Raw genomic sequence first — 21,305 nt, forward strand, 5'->3', positions numbered from 1 at the left:
AGGTTGGGGTGTCACTTCATTTTTGGGAATATTTTTAAATTGTCGTTCTGCTGAACAAGTGAGCAAAGTGTCACACAGGCAGAAGTGAAAATAATTTCTTGTCATTCCGTAATTTTGATAAGCGCAGCATGACATATTTAATATTGTAAAGTATTTGAGGAGCAATTCTCACATATTTTTCGTAATTACAAAAAAATTCAAATTTCCATTATTTCCATTCAGCGAACCTTAACTAATTAGCTTGCTGGGTGACACAGCAGGAGACATGCCAAATAATTCTCCAGCTCAGTGTTGCGTTTTGAATGAGTGCCAACAGGCATCATGTTTCTGACTCCACATACTGGCTGAGCCAGCTCTGATCCAAGATTATACAAAGCATTATTTCACATGGAGATAACTTCCTGCGTGTTTTGTTTAAGTAGCCAAAAACTATTTCAATATCAGAACTTTGATAAAACTTTAAACTTTGGAATTTGACAGTGACGTCAGCTCATGGATGGGAATAGTAAAGCCTATACATGGAGCACAAAACAGAGTTTAATAAGCATCAATGCAAGGTAACAAGTAATAATTAATTAAAATAAATTATAAATAAAATGTCAGCTTTGGAAAAAGATTCTATTTTGAACTCTCAAAACCCTCTGAGATGGAATGGGTCTTAGTAAATGCATAGTTTGTAATTATTCTCACTCAGGGCGTCGCAATCAAAACAAAATAAAATATGTAAGCAGTGCGGGATCCTGGGAGTTGTGGTCTTCATTATTCAATGACAGCCATTGCCAACACAAAGCTCTCTCTGAGGTGGCAGGAGTGATTACGGATGAGGCACTTTTTTCCCCATCACACCTTACGTTTGATACACAACTACCTTTTTCTGAGATATGCATCATTAGCTGAAATAAAAAGTTACCTCAGTACAGACACTGCTGAAGGTATTTACGGTGCATCCGCGTAAAGGTTTACTGATTCTTGGACATATTCAAAAAAAAAAGGGATGCCTTGAATATATTGAAGCATCACCCTACTCAGTTTTGGCTAAATGAAACCATAAAAGCGTTAAATTTACAGGCACTTTAATGAAGGGTAAAAGCTGTGCTCATTAAACGATGCAAGTATGCGCTATTAAAGGCGGCTGCTTTTACTTACACGTAAAAAAAAAAAAAAAAAAGAAGTCCGCAATTGGGTTGAAAAGCGTCGGCAAACGTTTCCAGGAGAAGCGTTTCATCTCTCTTCCTGAGGTGAAAAATGTTCTCGCTCGCCGAAGCCCGCGATGGTGGGCCTTTCCCCAGAGTTCATTAATTAGTTAATTAGTTAATTAGTCTGAACAGATGGCAGCGCAACACAAATCAGAAGGCTCTCTGGGCCCGGAGCAGGAGGAAGGTAGGGGAAGGTGAAGCCGAGCGGCAGGCAGGGCGGAATCTCCGCCTCGGTCACCGAACGAAGCCTTGAACCCGGCCAGTGGGCAGCAGACGGTCTCTTCCTTCGTGCCTTGGCTCCTCTTAACCATGAACGACGGGGGTGTGTGACAAACGGTGTGACAAAACAACAGCGAGCGAAGCGTTAGCCTGGAAACGACGCGGCTAACGATACGACCTGGCGTGGGCTGGCACGGGGTGCGTGGCCCGACGCGAGCTCCTTGCTGTGCAGGTGCATCCGGCTGCATGAAGACCTTCTATCTGCAGCATTCATTTATTTATTTTTTAAAAAAGAGGAATTTCTGACGCTTTATTTTTAGCCTGTCCCCATTCCCTCCACCCCCACCCCACTTTTCGCATATGCCCCCCCCCCCCCACTGTCTTTGTATGTTCCTCCCTCTCTCATCTGTCTCTATTCACCCCCCGCCCCAACCTCTACCCCCCCCTCCCCCCCCCCCCCAACCTCTATCCCCCCATCCCCCCGGCAATATTTCCTACTCCGTGACACTCTCTCAAAGGTGCAGGCCATGTGTGTATCTGTGTGTGTGGTTGGGGGGTGAGAGCAGGCACGTGCGGGCTCCTGCGACTGCGGGGTGATACTACAGGTAATATTAGAAAACATTTTTTCTTTTTTTTTTGAACAAACACAACAGCCGTGTTTTCTCACTCCGACTCGCCTCAGCCGTGCAGAGGGGCGCCATTAAACATTTAGGCGCGGGGTGCATTATTCATGCATGTATTTTACACACGGCACGCAACCAAGCGGGCGTGCACGGACGCTCTCATGCCGCCCCTTGTGCATGCGTGTGTGTGTGTGTGTGTGTGTGTGTGTGTGTGTGTGTGTGTGTGCGTGTGCATGTGTGTTTACGTGGTGCGCACGTGGGTAAATATACCCGCTGACGATACGTAAACATAAGAAACACACACACGCATGCACACACACACACACACACAGAAGGATTATTGCCTTAGTACAGTAACCCATTTAGAGTGCAGCAGAGACAGAGGGAGCGAGCGTGCACGTTCGCCCACATATTGAAATTTTCAACAGCGTTTTAAGGAATCGAGGACACTGCGTCATTCCTCTTAATCACTTGGCAAGCTACCCCCCCACCCCCCCAACCCCCCGCCCCCGCCTCCTCACCACCACCCCCATCATGTAATCCTCGGCGTATTAACCTTTAATGTATTCTTCACATTGTACTTTCCAATGCACTCAGGTGAGGGTTCGACGCAGCGCTGTGCGCGAGCGTCGTAGCTCACATTCGGGGAAAAAGTCTCTTTGCCAGCGTTGAACTGCGACCGTCTGCACCGCCGCGACTGTCAACAGCAAACTCCGTCCTCTACTTCCTGCGCTCTGTCCGTTCCCTTCGTGATCTCTCCTTCTAAAAGTGTTTTTCTTCGCAGGAGGCTGTGAGCACAGGGCTAAATCAGCTGTATTCTGACAGGCCGTGGAGAGCTGTGATAATATATCCTGCACGGCTGCTCTACGAAAATCCCCCAAAAAAGACTTTAAAAAAACAGGGATAACACAGTGCCTTTAATCCAGGGTGCTGTGTTTAATACAACCGTGCAGCAGTTAATGTAAGTGTGTGTGAGAGTGTGTATGTGTAGTTGTGTGTATATATTTATATATTGGCAGTAAGAAGGCCAGTTTTTTTCTAATGTTGTTATCCTTCCCTTTGTATTGTTGTTTTTGCTGTAAATCACTCTGAGTTGCGTTTTAGCAGCATGAACGGTGCTCTGAAAATACAATTAGATTTGAATGACGCAGACAAGACTGCTAAAGAGCCCATCTGATCTCAAAAAGACGGAACTCTCTCTGCGAATCTCTCTGCTTTTAGCACGATGGTGGTCGCCATTTAGCCGGCAGCTGTGATAAAGGCCCCACACGAGCTCGCATCGAGCAGGGCAGAGAGCCGCGGGCCCAGATTGCTGCCTCTGTTTGTCCTTGTCCCCGTGTCTCTCCATTGGCACTGTCAATAACAGTCTGGATCACGTTACCCGCCGCTAATGCCCACTGCAACTCTTGGACGCCGTCCTAAACTACTCCCGTTCCTCTGTTTATCATCATCGGGATATGTTGAAACAGGCGTGATGCAATAAACAAGATCTGATTACCCAACCTGGCAACCGCAATGACAGCCGCGCGCAGGCCCGCGCGCAAACATCTCCGAAAAGATGAAGGCGAATGCAAATACTTGACTCCGCTCGTATCCAGCAGCGCCAGTGCGCCGCAGAAACACGCCCAGCGCAGGCGAGCACGGCACACATCTTGGACAGAATGGGCAAACAGAATACCCCCTTAATCCAATAATGCACCCCAACCAACAGACGTACATTTCAATTCTGCCTTGGATGATGTTGAACATCTGCCAGAGGCACCTAGTGCTTGGACAGCGGCGTTTCTGAGGTTTTGCCGTCGCATTTTGGATGTTTTTTTTCCCCTTTTGAAGCAAAAACCTGTTTGTGTCTCGCTGGGAAAATATGAATGGGTACGTTTCCATTAGCCTTGAAATGGCCCAAATTGGAGATGTGAGCAGAAAACACACCTCAAGAAAATATGCTTTTTTGAAAATAAAGTTCAGGAGTTTCAAAAAATGATGATTTGCCCAAATGGCAACAGCAATCTTTTCTTGTGTTAAAAGGTCTCATGATAATGTCTAATATTAAGAAAGCGAGACTAGTCAGAGGTTGAGCAGGTGGCAGATTCAGGCTTGAACAGGATGTGCTACTCAAAACACTGAATCATTGGGAGACATGATGGGTTGTCTGGTGACTTTTGGAGGCAAAAATTCATGACAATTAAAAATCCACTTTCCAAATGTCTTCTGCTTGTGCTATTTGTCTCTGGCCTGTCAGCAAACTCTCCAGAAATGCCTTCGAGATCCATCTTTTGCTTCTTTTGCAAACAAGCAGGCAGTTAAATCATTTGCCCCTTTGTGACATCACAGTGGTTGCTGGCACCTGGTTCATTCTGCCCTCTGCGCCCACCCGGTGGGCGTCTTCTTTCTCACCTTTTCACACAAAGTTCAGCTGGAACCTGTAAATCACCCCTTGTGAGGTCACAAAGATCCAGTTTAAAAAGCTGAAGTCAAAAATGAGCCTTTTAAGCCCGGGGCTGTAAACTGAGGGGCCAAAATGTGTTGTTTTACTCAAGCGCGGCTGCTCCATGTTGGTTTAAGAGGAAAAATACAGATGGGAAACTGGGAATAATATGGGACCTTTTAAATTGTCAGAATCAGAATTAGAAAACAGGTGCAAATAAAAGCATCAAATCGTTACACACACAACTTTTGAATGAGGAGACGGTTTGATTGTGATTTTCAGATCTGGTTGTGCTCTTTCTTTTTGTTGGACACCAGAAGAAAAAAATAAATAAATGTCAAAGGTAAGGCTCACAAAAAACAAAAAAACCCTGCATCCACGTAGGACCTCGAAGCAAACGCACATGAATGAAATGAATGAAGGCAGAGACATGATGAATAAAAGACACAATTACAAATTGAAACACTGGGAGGCAACATGTAGCTGAGCAGACGGTCACAGGGAGCGGCTCTCTGGAGACGTTCGCCGTGTGTACGACCTGTCTCCCCCGCAACACGCCGCCGCTTTCTCTCTGCACATGTTCTCTTTGGCGCACAATGACAACGCGGCCGTTATCGTCTGAGATTAGATGCTGTTTTCTGTCAGCGGCCGCGCACTCGTTCCTGACAGTAGATACCATTACAGACATAAACTGACATTCATAGGCGCCGCGATATCAGCTTAGAGTGGCGACAATTTAGAGGGAATCGGCCCGATAAAAGCCTGTTGACGGTTCTTATTTTATTTAGGGCCGTTCTGTGTTCAAATAAGAGGCGCTAGACGTTAGCCCGCGATGCCGGGTGGCACATTCCCCACTTCCGCTGGATTTATCAGAGCTTTTCGTCTGGTAAAGAGCCCACGGGAGGCCAAAGTTGGGAGGTGATTGGCTGAAACGATCCGTTTTAAAAATTCAAGCATACCAATCAGATGTGCCACTGCTGTTGTATCCAGTTTCAAGGCTTCCGGCTGTCCAGTATTTTTATTCTCAAATTCTAACCAGATACGGCTAATCGAAAAGCTAATTGTTGACTCCTTGCTGTCACTTCTCAACTTAATCTTTCTTGTTTCTCCTGCCTCTTCATGCATGAAAGGAGCTGATTTTCATGAAATTTAAGTACATTTTAAGGAATCATTTCAAAACTCTGACCAGAGGGAGGGATTAGTGGCATTTTGGAGTTTAAATTAGACTCCTTTAATGTGTTTGAGGAATATTTCAGTCAGGCCTATACGTGTGTAGTACCACAAATTTTGTAAAAATAAATAAATAAATAATTTGTGGTTTCAGACCTAAAGGGGCCAGTTCAGCCCCGCCGATCGCTGCAGGCGGAACTTACCGAGCACGCCCAGCCGGTAGTTCATGGTGACCACGATGACGTTGCCGTAGGCGGCCAGGACGCTTCCGTCGAACATGTTCCCTGAGCCCTCCATGTAGGAGCCACCGTGGATGAACAGCATCACCGGCTTCTTGCGGCGATCCCGAATATCTGCAGAGGACCAAGTCCAAGTTACCAAGAGTGTTATTTCAACACACACACACACACACACACACACACACACACACACACACACACACACACACACACACACACATATACAGGTACATGCTTGCATTCTTTTTAAGCCTTTATATATTGAGCTGTCACAAACTAGATAGAAACAGTATAATAGTAAAGATGTGCAAGACCCAGGCAATTTGACCCAAAAAATGAAAAACGGCCAGCAACACTCAAACGTCCATCTCAAAAATCTTTATTAGTCTCACTGACAGGCATCAAGGTCCTAGATCCAAGATTCTAGATCCTAGATCTCAAAAATCTTTAACAGTCTTACTGATGAGGCAATTGTGATCTAGGATCTAGGACCTTGATGCCTGTCAGTGAGACTAATAAAGATTTTTGAGATGGACACTTCAGTGTTGTGGGCCGCTTTTCCTTTCTGTTACAAAAAACATACACATTTTATCCCAGCTCTAGAATCTGACCCATTTCTCCTTGTTTCCTCCCTACCACTGAAGAAATTTCGAAAAAGAAGAAGAAGACGACGCAAAGCATGAAATATTTACAGCGGGCGGCCTTAAAGTTCCCAGGATTTCATGTCTCGCCCGCTGGGCCTATTCTCTACAAGTGTGACGTCTGATTCCCGCCGTCCTGCCGAGCGATGGTACCTTCCTGTCATTAACGCTGAGTGGGGGTGGCGAGCAAACGCTGCTGCGACACTCGCGATGTCGTCCCCGCTGCTCCCGCCGTCTCGGTGCCCGTCGCTGTGTTGCCATGGTTCACCCCGCGCGTGCCTCGTTCCGCTCCCCCAAAAATCCCCTCACCCCCTCCTCCTCCTCAACCTCGTCCGCTTCCTCCCCCCTTTGCGCAGGCGCCCTGTGGTACGGTCTGAATGTCTAAGTGTTGGACGAGGGCTGAGGGAGACGGCCGGTTGCAACCCATTTAGACGGAGCGTCTGCACTGTGCAGGGCCTGTGGATAATTTGTAGCAAAGCCAGACCAAGTGGAAACATAAATAACGGCCGTGGCATCTGTTTACCCGGATGAGCTTCGGCACGCCGAGCCAGGGAGACGGGAAGGGAAGACGAGCCGTTGAGGCAGGGGAGGAGGAGGGGGGGGGCGCGGGGGGGGAGAGCCATGAAAATAGGGCAGTGTGAGAGAAGCGATGAGGTGGAGACAAAAAGACGGGAGGGTTAAAGTGAAAGGATGTCGCTTTGAAAACAGCCAAGAAAAACGGATTGGCGTGTGTGTGTGTGTGTGTGTGTGTGAGGGGGGGGGTTGGTGGTGGTGGTCATACATGGCGAGCGACGGCAATGAACGCACAGATTTCACACAGCATTCAGACAGAGACACACAAACAGGCGCACACACACACACACACACGCACGCACGCACGCACAAACTCTTGCATAGGCAGCTGCGATGCTGAGTCGCTATGGAAACTGCCTCTCGCTAATAGAACTGCACCAGCCATCCCATCGCACCGACTCACTGAGTGCCTGTTGCCGTGGTAACAAATTCCACTCACGTATTTGCACACCCGCCTGCATCACCACCTGAATCTCAGGTTACACATGCACTTGGGTGCGTCACTCTCCCGTTCCAACACGCGCACACGCGCACGCACACACACGCGCACAAACGCAAGGCTTTCACACATATAGGTGCGGCACACGACGCGCGGCTAAAAATAATCCGCATGAAAGACGCACTTCCCTTTTTCCCGTCCCCTTCTGTGACGGCGTTCCGAGCCGCGGCTGATTTCCCACCGGATATGTAAACAAGTTGGGTTATTAGGACAGTATGGAGGAGTGACATATCAGCAGGTCGTTTGCAGCCCCCCACCCCCAACCACCAACCCCCCCCCCCCCCACCACCACCGCCTCGCAGGAACCATAAATTAAACCCTGAGAGGGAAAGGCACTTTGGCAATGACATAGCTGCCATCTTAAGGGGCCTAATCAGTGTTTTGTTACTTTCAGATTAGCGGCAGGGTCGGCGCAGGATGAAAACACGGAGGAAGGGATGGATCGCTGATGCACTAGTGTAGCGCTTCTGAAAGACAATCACGGCGAATCAGGACCAACGCTGGGCTAAAACAATCCTGCATTTTTAGTCCACTTTATCCACATGAAAGCCCGGCCCCTGCATTAGCTTCGCTGCAACTTGACTGTTGCCACTGCACGGTTATCAGCAGCAACAGGGAGAGCCGACCTCTGTTAACTCATCATCTTTGAAATATGTATTCATCCTTTGGGAGAAGGACACTGACTTGTTTGGTGCAAGTTACAATTCATGCTATTGTAGCGGCGTTCTGATCATTAATGAGCGATGGCTGTTTACTGCCACTGCACCCAATATTGAGATTTCTCCCATTTGCTACTCAATGCCAACTCGGTGGAGGCTCTGATGACATTTTGTAATCTAAAACCACCATTTCCCAGAGAGAAAGAATCAGCCCAAAGGGAAATACACTGTGTATGGTAGATAAGTGCTAATGGAGACAGGAGAGTCCTCCATGCTGCTCAGGCGGAGTTGTTCAAGAGTTCAAAAAACACGGCAGCTCAAACTGACTTGGTTTAGGACCGAACACAGCTTGGACATGTTGCTGTAATGGAAAGTAAGATGTGAGTGGTTTGCTCATACATCATGGTAGGTACACTGTGGTTGCATCACTGTGAAGCTAAACTCAAGTTAGGACAAGCTAGGATGAAAGTTTTTTTTCCCCCTAACAATGTACATTATCAGAATTAAAAAGCAATTCATTTATTTCTGCCCTGTGATGAACTGGCGACTTGTCCGATGAGAGCTGGGATAGACTCCAGCAGACCCCCGTAACCCTGAGCTCAGGTATTGAAAATGGATGGATGGATGGATTATTTGTTTCTCTCTTCAGGCAACTTCTTACTTCAAATCCTTGAAATTTCAAATATAAATTTGAATAGGCCTACTCCAAAATAAAGAGTAGGGGAATGAGCCCTCCCATAAGACCTTAAATGAAGATTTAAAAAAAGTCCATTCATTCTGGTATGAAAGATAAAAAGCTCATTCATAGGTACAATGCGGCAATTACAGGGATACAGTAAAAATATCCAGCCAGCGTGTAAAGGGAAGAACTTGTTGCTGTTTCATCTGATCGCTTGTAAGCACTTTTTCGCTGATGACATTTAAGACCTGTGATCGTGTTGGCTTACAGGAACATGAGTATAGTCTTAATTGAATCAAATTTGGATAGATAGAGGCATTTATCAGCGCCGCTGGGACATTAAGATTAAAGATAGTGCAGCATTTGAATGGGGCCGAGGTAACTGCTGCATATTAAGAAGAAATGATAGAAATTAGAATAAAATAGCAACCAATTAGCAAAAAATGTCCAAACATCCTTCTTATTCAATCCTCAGCACCAACTGCAGCCACCTGTAGCTCTCTGTGATAGAGCCTCCATGAATTTCTATGAACCATACATTATGCTAAGTGCTATTTTCTACCCTACAGCAGCCCCCCCCCCAAAAAAAAGGGGGGGGGGGTACCCACACACTTAAATGCTAAGTACAGATCTGCTCACACTTTCAGATAACAGCCCTCTAAAGATGCCCAATTTAATTAATGGGCTTTAATTTAGGATAATTAAGGACAGGGGTTTCAGAATGCTCTTTTCGCAGCATTCCTGAAATTAATATATTAAAATGCGTTAATAACACAATTCTGGATTTTGTTTTTCTCATCTGGCAATGTGCCAAAACTGAACGAACGCTCAGTTCTTTTCACCAAAATGTGTTGGAAAAAAAAAAATCCATCAATGCAGTGTTGAGTAACATGCGAATACTGTGCGCTGCTTGCAAACAAAAGAACAACAACAAAAGTCAGTCTCATCTTATCCCATCTTGAATGAGGGACGAGTGTTAAACCAGAGCCGAGTGTCACATGACTGGCAGGAGGTCTGGTTGGCCCAATCACTGGTGTGGTGCAGGGTCGCAGGGTGGAGGGCTTCTCCTCAGCCTGTAACTCCATAGCCAACAAGGGACTCAGTGTCCTCAGGGAGGCATCCACCTACCCCAGTGCCCCCACCTCCGCCTCCCTGACAGTCCCACTGCCACGCACTTCCAGCACATGAGTTAGACATTAATGTTCTATCGCTGCGGCGACCAGCAACCTCTGTGCCGCTGTGGGCTCAAACCTGCTAAATGTTCCACTGTTGGGAAGCCTGCAGCTTCCAGCCGCACCTGCAGCCGAGGTGAGTCCGGGGATCCGGCACAGACCCGAGACCCTCTCGATCCCGTCACCATCCGTCAGCTGTCGGCATAAATGTCAAGCTCCACCCGTCTCCCACTGGTCCACCCGCTCCAACTCCCCCCACCCCCCACCCTCCACATCTCTCTCGCTTTTCAAAGTTCCATAAATGTCATTTCATCATGCGCCTGTCTTCATTATGACACCCCCCCCCCCACCACCACCACCACCACCACCTCCTCCTCTTCGCCTTCCCCCTTCGCTCCCACCACTCTCAGTTTTTCTTTCCTCTTTCATCTCTGTTCTATCTCTCTGCCCCTCTCCCGGGCAATCCTGCGTGAATCCTTCCCTCTGTTTTCGCTGTTAAGAAACCACACAATTGGATTAGCTACATCTGTCTGTTTTTGGGGTTGTTTTTTTTTCTTTCACTCTCCCCAAGACCACGGCAATTAGAGATGCAAGGCGGGAGGGTGAATTCAATACGCAAATAGCACAGAGACTAAAATAAAAAAATAAATAAAAAAAGGGAACAGAAAAGAGTGGGTGGGTTGATGTGTGTGTGTGTGTGTGTGTGTGTGTGTGTGTGTGTGTGTGTGCGTGCGTGTGTGTGTGTGTGTGTGCGTGTGTGGGATGCCCACACACGTTGGAACAAATTAGAGCACATGCGCTCAGGCATAAATCTGCACATGCTGAACCGGAAACCAAACGTCCTCCGCTCGTGCATAACGCTACCTTGCATACGCCACGTCTGCGCACGTGTACGGTGGAGGGGCAGAGGCACGAGCCGTCTGCAAAGATTTTGGCTGCGTCAGTAACGGAGTAATGACAGCATCGCCGCTTGACTGCAGCAAACTTGAAAGTGTACAGCCGGTGTAGAAATGATGATGCTTTTAAAGGTGAAGTTAAAAAAAAAAGAAATAATAATAATAATGGTAAAAAATAGAGATGAATAGAATACAATAGAAGGTTTAGCTGATAATTTCATCACGGCTAAACGTGCAGATGAAAGAGCCGTGAATATTGATTTCATTTGATGTTTTTTTGTTGTTGTTGTTGATTTTGCTTTTAAGTAACAAGGGTGTGAATTTTGGCTTGAAGCGCACTTTTGAGAAAGTGTGCAGAGAAGCGGCGTAATTTGCTCAGAGTGAGTGATGAGCCGGAGATGATTAACACACAAATACAAACACAACCGTCCCTGTGGAGTTTGAAAAATGGAGCAGGGAGGAGGGAAGAAAAAAGAGAAAACATCCAATTAAAAATACCTTCATCCCTTGGCCTGTTCATTGTGGACTCGTCTTGTTTCTTCGTCAGCGGACCTGTGGTGGGCAAGACAACAGAATACAAAAGGAGTGAGTTTAAAAAAATAGGGGGACAAAACGGCAGCAAAGTTAATGGAGAGGTACAGCAAAAGATTCCTCATGTTTGAGTGACCGTGCACGGCAGGAGATAAAATATTTACACGGATTACAAGGTTTCCTGAAACAACAACGCCTCCAAAACTCCTGTTTTAACTCCTGAGGATCCAGCAGCAGGCCGACTTGTAAATGACCCCAGTGGCCACTTCTCATCAACCTCGCCCCCAATCAGCCCTGACGCACTGCTGCTCTGTACAGAATCAATGAGCAGAATCAAGCCTTCAGTGCTTTTGGTCAGAGAGGGTGGAAAAAAGAGTCCTAAGGAGCAAAGCTGATACTCGTGTACTGATAGATAGGACAGCATATGTGTCCGGTATTGGGTCGATTCTCATAATAAAGCATCGATACTACCCCAGGAGGACTGTCACAAATACATGTTTCTTATTTCTACAGGCTGTAGACTTCATGTAGACTTCATAAAGAAAAAAGACTTCATATTTTATGTGCACTGACTGAGAATGAGAGAGTAAATCTGTGATCCATTCTTTACCATACATATCATAAAACCTCAATATCAGTAAGACCTCATTTGGTTGAATTCGATATCTGAATCTGAACAGATACATGTGGCATTGTACATTCAGAAGCTGATGCTTATGCTGGCAACCTTATCGCTCAGCAATCCTTAAAAATCCAAGATGTGGTCCAGTCACGACCTGACTCTGGCAAGTCAACACGGAGCCTGAAAGGTGTCATCATTTAAAATGCAATACCTTTTCTGACCAATAAAGTCTTAAAGTTTGAAGTCAAATGTTTAAAACAAAAGGCAACTTCATGGAAAACTCCTGGCTTGGGATTAGGAGGATCTTTGCTAGTGTTGCAGTTGACACGTTCATGATGCCTGACACGTGTTTGAGAAATGAACATGCAGGTCAGTTGCTCTGGTAACCCTACACATTAGGCATGAAAGCTGACTCACTCACAATGCAATGCTGATAAATGCTTGGAAAAAGAATGCATGGGTCAGTTACCCTGACCTTTAGTAAGGAAGTTGTGCCCACTCACTGATGGCAGGCTGGGCTATTGTCAACACTACAGTGTGTCTTGGGGCACCTATAGATGCAGGGTCTTATTTCGGGGCGACTGTGGCTCAGGAGGTAGAGCGGTTGTCCAATGACCAAAAGGTTGGAGGTTCAAATCCCGCTCCATCCTAGTCCACCGTTGTGTGGGCAAGACACTTCACCCTAAATTGCTCCCAATGGGGCTAGGCAGCATCTTGCATGGCAGCAGCCATGAATGTGTGGGTGAATGAGAGGCCTTTGTTAAGCGCTTTGGGGTACCGTGAAGGTGCTGGAAAAGCGCTATATAAGTGCAGTCCATTTACCATTTTACAATGTGTTTATGTTTGTGCCTCTGACTCAAGGGATCTGCTTATCACAAGTTGCTCCAGACCTTTGACCTTGGCTAGAAATCAGAGTAGGACTGGTCGGTGCAGGTTTCAGCCATCCAGGCCGTCTTTAAGTGCTGTAGACTGCTGGACTTTGTTTTTGGTCACTTTAAGTTGTTTCTCCTCTCATCCAAAAGGCAGTTGAGCCTTTTAAATGAGAGGTGAAGTGTTTTCCAGACAAATTCAGACTTGAGAAGCAATCCGATGCTGCTCTTGTGGAATTTGAACCAAGTGCTGGGCTCCTGCCAAAAATCAAGGCGGCTGCGGACCAATATGCATCCTGCTTGCAAACGATTATTTTTCAAAAAAGGCATCTCAACTCAATTGAAAATATCAGTTTACAATTTTGCGTCGGGCAGCCTCCAACGGAAGTCCCGGAACAGCCGACGTGATGGAGCAGAGCGGGAAGCATCAGCAGCTACGTCTTCTGCACTTTGACAGTTACAGCCAAACTTCTCGGCAGGGTTTCCACCCATTACCCTCCCTCTCCTCATTGGCTGTGAGAGCTGAGCAGCCTTTGCTGGACGGTAGGCGTTTAGTCTCACATTCGGGATGTATTTGCAATGCAGTGTACAGAACCACATGGTTAGAAAACCTTTTAGAATTGGCCTTAAGTCGCATCTCTAACATTTTTAAAACAGTTTCAGAATCAGTAATCTTACCATCCACATTGTGGCCACCTTTAACGGCAAACAAAAATACATAAGCACTGAGCCTAAATTTGCTAATATGAATATATGAATCTCTTTTTTTTTACTTGCTTGTGATTGCCCCCCCCCCCCCCCCCCCTTTTCAAGGTCAAAAGGAACCCTGCACACATGCACCGGTAATGCAAGTTAATTGCTCCATAGAATGCGACTAAAGAACAAGCACTTATCGCGGACCAGCCGCCACCTTGGCACGTCAAGCTCTGTAACGTCTTAGACTGATAAGGATCCCATTAATTTGTTTTGTTTATTTCTCGCTTTCTGCCTGTGGAGCTTTCCATCAGGCTGCACAGGCCTCGCTACGTCACTGTCTTCACTGGCACATCTTGGAGGAAGCCAATAAAAGAGAGAGAAAAAAGCAGATGCATGAGAACCTCCCTGCGCACACGCTTCAAAAAATAAAATAAAAAATTAATAAAAAAAAAAAAGATGCTAACGTCGTCCTTATCAACTGTTGCCGTCCTACTTGTTCCTACCCAGCAGCGCACTCTGCTGCTCCACAATGAACTCCCTGCATGACGTTGCCAGGGGCTTCATCACTCTGCCAGCATGGTGCTGACACGTCTGCTTTCCGCTAAGTACCTCCCCGTGAACTGACAGCACACGCATGAATATTATATATATAAATATGTATACACGGCGCACATACTGAATAAACACAGGCAGGAAACAGAGCGCCACTGGACACCGCCATTATAACGCCGCATTTTCAACCATCTCTCTCCATGAAAATGGTTTCCTGATATGATATGCTTATCTTCCTACTAAATGGAAGAAGATCAATGCAGAATGGATTTGGGTGCATCACCCCAGTGCTATTGTGCATGCGCCCTGATCCAGAGAGCACTTCCTGCCATCCAGGGAGATGGTACAGTAGTTTGGTCCTGGGCTGCAAGAGCAAACAATTAGACAGGCCGGTAATGGAAGAAAAAAAAAGAAAGAGGCACATTAATCCAACGATTTGTCAGCACTTCCTCACTATTTAGCACCACTCTAAAACCACACCTTGTCGCTTAATGGAGAATTAATGATTTCATTCGTTTTCAAATACAGATCTGACCTCCGTGTGAGGACAGGCCGCACTGTAAAAAGTCACTCTGTGCCAGGCCCATCAGATTTCACAGACTGCACTCATGGAAACCGAAGTTTCTACTCTACATTGCCTGTACAAAGCAAGCTTTTAAACTGCAAGAAAAAGTGGATTTGACTGGATTTGAGTCGAGTATAGAATGTAGTCCGCTGCAAAAAGGCCCATCATGCTTGCTGTGACCTTGGGGAGTTATCAATTTCCAAGATGATGTTAGTGGTGTTTGCTTGTATGCTAGAAGCACTAACTAACTTCCTTAAAGCAGCAACTCTATGTCACTATGCAGTTTTTCTACCCAAAAATTTACAGTTTCCAAAATCCTTCTTTCCCCCCAGTTTTTTGTTACATTGGTGAATAGCACTCCAGCAACTGACATGCTGCATAACTTCAGTTGCCTGCCCGGCAACTTCAAGGCTCGTTTAACACTTCACACACTAACACCTGTTGTCCATATATGAGGCATATATGAGGCTATATATGAGGCTAGTAGAGGCACGAGAAACAGTAAGGAAAATGTTCCAGAAGGAAGAGACACAAACCAAACGAGGGACATGGCAGACGGGCTCATACGAGATGGTGCTGGGCAGGCAACCAAAGATTGCAAGATTTCTAAAATTCCTTTCGTCCTCTTGCAGGTCAGTAAAATGTAAGATTAATCAATTCTAACTAGGGACTTGAGTCGAAATTCAGCATTATCTATAATGCCACTATGTTAACGGTTAAGTGTGGAATATTTGGAGATTTTTAGGAGGAAACAGCGACATCAAATGGTTTAGACTGCAGCACTCTATCAGTTATGTCTACCTTCTTCTTCATGGGTTTATTTGAGGATGTGAGCAGTCACCCTAATTTCGAAACGTGCTGGATTGGCCACACCAGGCTTCCTTCGAAATATGGTGGTGTCAGATGGCAGCTAACTGGGAATAAGACACTTTCTCTGTATACAAGAACTGTTCTAAGGATAGGGGGGAAAAAAAGTTACTTTTGTCATACTGTGAGTAAACACTTTTATTTATGTATTTATAGGCTGTATGTTAGGCTTTTACCAATACAAAATCATAAATTAAGCCAAATTTTGAACACCGGAAATTTAAGTACATGGCCCCTAATACACAAAATAAGCACAGATTTGGTCACTAAAACAGGTAGAACAATAACAAGGTTGTTTTAATGATACTAACAGTTCTATTTTAGTATGATAATATTGACTATCTAGCACATTGACATTTGCAAATATTTGAAGTATAATATCTCAAACGAAGCCAATTTCTGAATTGTTGTTTGATCATTAAAGTGTTATGATTTTACCATGGTAACTTGACAAATGAAATATTGGTTCCACTTAAAAAATCAAACTAATTAAAAAAATCAAAGGAGAAACTAAATACTTTTTTCCCCCCACCCATGAACCCACAAGTATTTTTAATGTCATGTGACGCAAAGGCGCACTTGTCAGTGTAATACGCTGGCCTAACACACACAAGAGTTTGGCCTGGGATTATCCCAGCGCTGTTTGACCTCTCTCGCAGCTCCATCTCTTGGTTTCTCTTTCAGTTAAGCAAGCGAGCGGTCTGATTCAAAGCTGTCTCCCGTCCCTCTGCATGTCCTCGGTGCAGTAAACGGGATGAAGCTGCAGCACGTCACGTATACGGTAGCGTGTCAGTTTGACAAGGCGTCAGACACACAGCTTCGGTCCGACCTCCTGCATCCTAGCGGTAGCTCTCAGCACGTGCCGTCCCTAAAACCCAGCACTCTTGCTCCTATTGCCTACGGCTCCATCCTTGCCTCCACTGTCCTGCTTCCTGAAATATGGTTTTTAATAAAGAGCGCAGTAAATGGCTGCTCGAGCCGCAATAAAAATGAACCATCTTATACTCTTGGCTGTGCAGCTTCCAAAGGAAATTAGAAAATGCACCGAGCCAGCGCTCATGCCTGGAGAGCCTGAGCAAAGAATAGAGGCAGAGTTGTGGTCTGTGGTTTTCACAATTTTTTTTTTCTTTCCCTCAAACCTGATTTGTATTTTATTTTGAAGGCGGCACGCTACACAGAGTCCTACTTGGGAAGGACACAGAGCCTCTTTGCATTCAGAGGAGCGATCCCTTCTCTTGCCTTCTGAATAAAGATCGTGAAGAGAGGAGGAAGGGACGATCTTAGAAAGCGGGGTGGGTAAACATGCAAGCAGAAAGGAGACGTTGGATCCAAAGACTATGGACAGCACCTGTCCAATGAGAGCACTGGGGGCTTAGATATCAGATGAAGCCACCGCTGAAGTGGAATTCAAGCCTCTGTAAACTAGAGGTTTTAAGTTTTAAATGTGATCAAATGATACCAAGGAATCGTTAGTTAGGGACAAGTTATGTTTACTATCATGTGACCATTTGTTTCTTATAATTTGGGGACCTGGATGTGAGCATGTGTGACCCTAAAATCCAGTTAATCGATTGATGTGAACACACCTGTTCACCCCTAGCGTTATAGCGCGGTATAGGAATCGTCTTTAAATGAGGAAAGTGGCTGTGTTACACCCGTTTCACAGCCTTAATGGGAAAACAACATCAATAATGTAGAGGGAGCTTTGCCGCGTATGTTCACAGTCCAAGACCAAGTGGGTGTTGGGAAGCACCCACCAGCTTTAAACTGCCAAGGAAGTGGAAACCTCTCTGCGTCATTGGCTAGGCTCCATGTCTTTACGCTCAGTGCCGTTCAGCAGCATCTCGCCAGTCTGTACTGCTTTAACATAAACCATGTAGCACAGAGACCACAATATGGGTGTGCAGCAGTCTACATCCTTGTGTAGACACCGTTGGCGTTCACATTAATCAGATGTAGGAGACTTCGGTGTCGAGATACTCAGATCGAGGGATCAGGGTCAGAGTGGGAAACTGATGAGAATAAGCAGAGGTTTTCAAATACTACCAAAGTGCCACTGTAAAGTGATCAGATAAACACTCAGTATCAGATTTGGGAAAGAAAAGATTAATTTCTTCCTTTCAATTCTGTCAGTGCCAATTAATTGTGACCCGTATAAATCTGTCATCAGTGGGATTGTAGCGGCTTTCTGCCAAACAGAGTAGCACATACACAGCAACATGCTGAAGTAACCCAGTTGCCAAGTCTGGTTGTGTTTGTACACTGTCGCTTGATGCTTCAAATTTATCTGTATCTTTGTTATTTATTCATTGGCTAAAATCCCTTAGTTCTTAATTTGGAAGCTTTTTAGCTGGACTAAGGTGCTGTTGCCTGTAGTTATACACCGGTCTGGCATGAAAGCCAGCAAACAATGCTGACATCCCCAAACGTCTGGCTGATACTGGTGAAAATATTGCTTGTCTTACAGGAAACTGATCAATTCTTTAGCTTTCGCAAATAACCGTCAAACTCTATAGCTCAAGGGAGAAAAAGAAGAAGTTTATTAAGCCCTTTGTTTACAGCCCCTTACAAAATTCTTGTTTTAGCTCCTTGCTAAAACAAGGAGCTTAGCTCTTCTTTTGTGTTTTGAAGGCAACAAAAACAATGTGGTCGCGAGGTGGCCTCAGAGTGGGAACTGGCTGGGGTCATCACTAACCTGGGATAAATTTGACATCAAAATGGGCAGTTTTCCTGGACTGTGTGCTTTAGCATACCCTCTGTGAAAAATTTAGTAAACAAAACAAGTGACACAGTAACTTCTAATTTCTGGAGAGTTTGATGACTGCTCGAGGAGGCATATGCTTGTTTGAATGCAATGGTAAAGCAAATGTTGTGCAATATGGAACCTCATTAAGAGGGTTGGTGACACAAGAGGAATGTTTCAGAAAAATCTGCAATTCAAATGCATCAAAGGGAGCTGAAAGCTTCAGAAGCCTGCAACAGATCTGAAAAATATCAAATAAAATAAAAACTGCATGTCAACCATTATATTGTCATAAAAAATATAACACTGCCACAGAATACAGACTTGGCCGTTGACAGGACTGTGACAACAGCAAAATGTTGTCTGTTAGATTCCAGGGAAGCTTTACTGCACTTTGGTCTCTACTTCTCTCTTTCACACAAGGCGAAAACGTATCCTTGGGGACAGCGTGGGCCTTGTGCAAGCACTGACCCTTGACAATAAGTGACAGATTCTGACAAGCAAACAGGCCAACATGTACAATCAGTCTCACTCATTTGCACACCTTCTCCCGAGGGAGCAGCACAGGACGTTCTACATCATCCTCTCGGCAAGAATATGACACACGTGCTAAACAGCCAGCCAACAGACTGGCTATCTATCTATCTATCTATCTATCTATCTATCTATCTATCTGTCTGTCTGTCTGTCTGTCTGTCTGTCTGTCTATCTATTGTTTTGTGGCATGTGGACCCTTCAATGATTGATCCCAACAATTATTGATCCTCTTTTCAACAGTCAACAACACTGGCAGAATAGCGTTAAGTAAGGTACCAATTTAGCTCTACAGCTAGAACAACAACAGCAGCGGCAGCAATGGCTCAATAAACCGTAGAAGCATTAGCAAAAATGCACAAAACATTTTTCCCCCCCTCGGTTCAGCCCATTACTCATGGCCCTTTTTAACATTTTATCATTAGCCTTGCCCACTATCATCACTTCCACTGGCTTGGCCTCCAAAGGTACTCTACAACCTTGAGTCTTTTCCATTGTACCTTTCCCACAGCAATCTACGCTGGATCGTTAGAGCACCCGACATACCATGCTCATTCATCCTGACACTGTTCTTAAATGCAGTTATTGTAGTATTCATCTTTCAAACTTGGCTGTTATTCTGGTTTCTTCCGTATTTTTCTTGCCACCCATTATACCAGAGTCAGGATCCGCTTCAGCATTCTGCCTTTGAAAAAGCTTGTGTTGTGAACAACTGGTCATAAGAGATTGGTCTGCACTTCCTCAACATGTACATACGCTGAATTGAATCTAAACCATGGACTATATTTAAAGATGGCCATTGGTTTGCGAATACTGAAACCTAGGGACTGGTTTCACATTTGGCATCATTTTGAGCTTCTGGTCCGGTTGGCTATCAAACTTTAGCCTAGCCTACAAATTGATGGCCATTTTTTCCTCAAAATTAGACCAAATCACAAAATGGACTTTACTGTAAAGCCTATTTGCTGAATTTGTTTTTCCAGAAATATGGACCAAATGTAATGGTATGAATTTATGGATCCTTACGGTATTGACAGCTAGCCATTTTTAGTCTTTCTGCAACCAACTTTGGTTGTTCCTGCTGGCCAAACATTAGAAAGCAGGTTTTTGGAACGTCCACGTTGGCTTGCTTTTTGAAACTGGAAGCTCCATCCATCTTTCCATACAAATATTTTGTTACTTGTCTAAATACCATGGAAAGGCCCTGTTGGGTGTAACTACATACAGCATACACCATCCAAAATGGCCATGGGAATATATACACGTTAAAGGTCCCACATTATAGCTATTTTCAGTTCTAAATTTCTCATCCCAGAGTTCAGAGGAGCAGCCTCACCCATTTAATCCATCTCACTACTGAGCAGTATCTTAATTAACAGGATCTTTATAATCTGTCATTAACTGTAGAATTTCAGAGTTGTAAATGTAGGCCATATAATAAAACCACTACATAAAAATTGGAATATCTACTGTGAAGGTCACCATAAATGTTCCAACAGTTGGTTGTTAGAATTACAGTTGTGGTGCAAATACCTCATTGTGCTTGCATTCAAAGTGAGGTTGAGTGGCAGTTATTCCTCTACCAGGCTTGTGCCCTTGTCCCAGTATGCTGGATTGGCAGAAGATGTAATTCATTGATGAACTATACCAAATGCCAAGACATGTGTTGATATCAATCCTTTCAGCATGTCAGTACTGAACTTCAGGCCACAAATTGACAGTGACAATTTTTTGCTGCCAGCTTTGTTTTCTGTGATGCAAAAGTGTTTGATTTCAGGGTCAAAAGTGAGCTTGGGAGCATGTGCACAGCAGCTGGGCCAGTTTAAGTCAAACTGTGGCGAATACAGGGAGAAACATTTTTACTCTGTCTGAGCACAGCTTTGGACAACTCTGTTTAATTTTGGGGTTTTGTTCAACCTAACACGATAAATCTGTTCTGTCGAATATTGTGTAAACGTACTGGCCGTTGAGAATTGAGAATTTAGCAGCTTCGAGCATCAAAATTCAAATCAGTTTTTCATGGACATCAAATTTAACTTATTTTAAGTTCGTCTAGTCCTTACAGCTGAAGCCAGTACTGTACTGCACTGAAAACATGTTCCAATTACTTATGTTCTTCATCCATGAAATAACATTACATGTCGGGGTCAACATGTAAACAGGGACTTTCAGCCACAGGTGTTAAACAGTCATTTAATGAGGTGATGTATAGGGTTTATACACAGTATGAGTAGCTTCTTCCACAGAGACCTTTCTTCAAAATAACGATTTTGATAGATTTTGCCTTTCTTCTAGTTAAAGGTCCTATATCATATCCATATAGTATTACCACATT

At 44.9% G+C, this 21,305-nt stretch overlaps 1 protein-coding gene across 3 annotated transcripts in view; it reads right to left on the bottom strand.

Annotated features, from left to right (window-relative positions):
• LOC142884552 (neuroligin-2-like) overlaps positions 1–21,305 on the bottom strand; it is a 63,018-nt gene that overhangs the window by 16,014 nt on the left and 25,699 nt on the right. For all 3 annotated transcript variants that reach the window (XM_076020265.1, XM_076020267.1, XM_076020266.1), the window contains exons 3-4: positions 11,490–11,543; positions 5,837–5,986 (exon numbers count right to left, since the gene is read on the bottom strand). In XM_076020265.1, coding sequence (XP_075876380.1) covers positions 5,837–5,986; positions 11,490–11,543 — 204 coding nt within the window. The remainder of the gene's footprint in view (positions 1–5,836; positions 5,987–11,489; positions 11,544–21,305) is intronic.

This window comes from Nelusetta ayraudi, unplaced genomic scaffold (assembly GCF_046127955.1).
Source record: "Nelusetta ayraudi isolate G7.1 ecotype Tasmania unplaced genomic scaffold, CSIRO-AGI_Nayr_v1 ptg000011l, whole genome shotgun sequence".
NCBI classification, from domain to species: domain Eukaryota; kingdom Metazoa; phylum Chordata; class Actinopteri; order Tetraodontiformes; family Monacanthidae; genus Nelusetta; species Nelusetta ayraudi.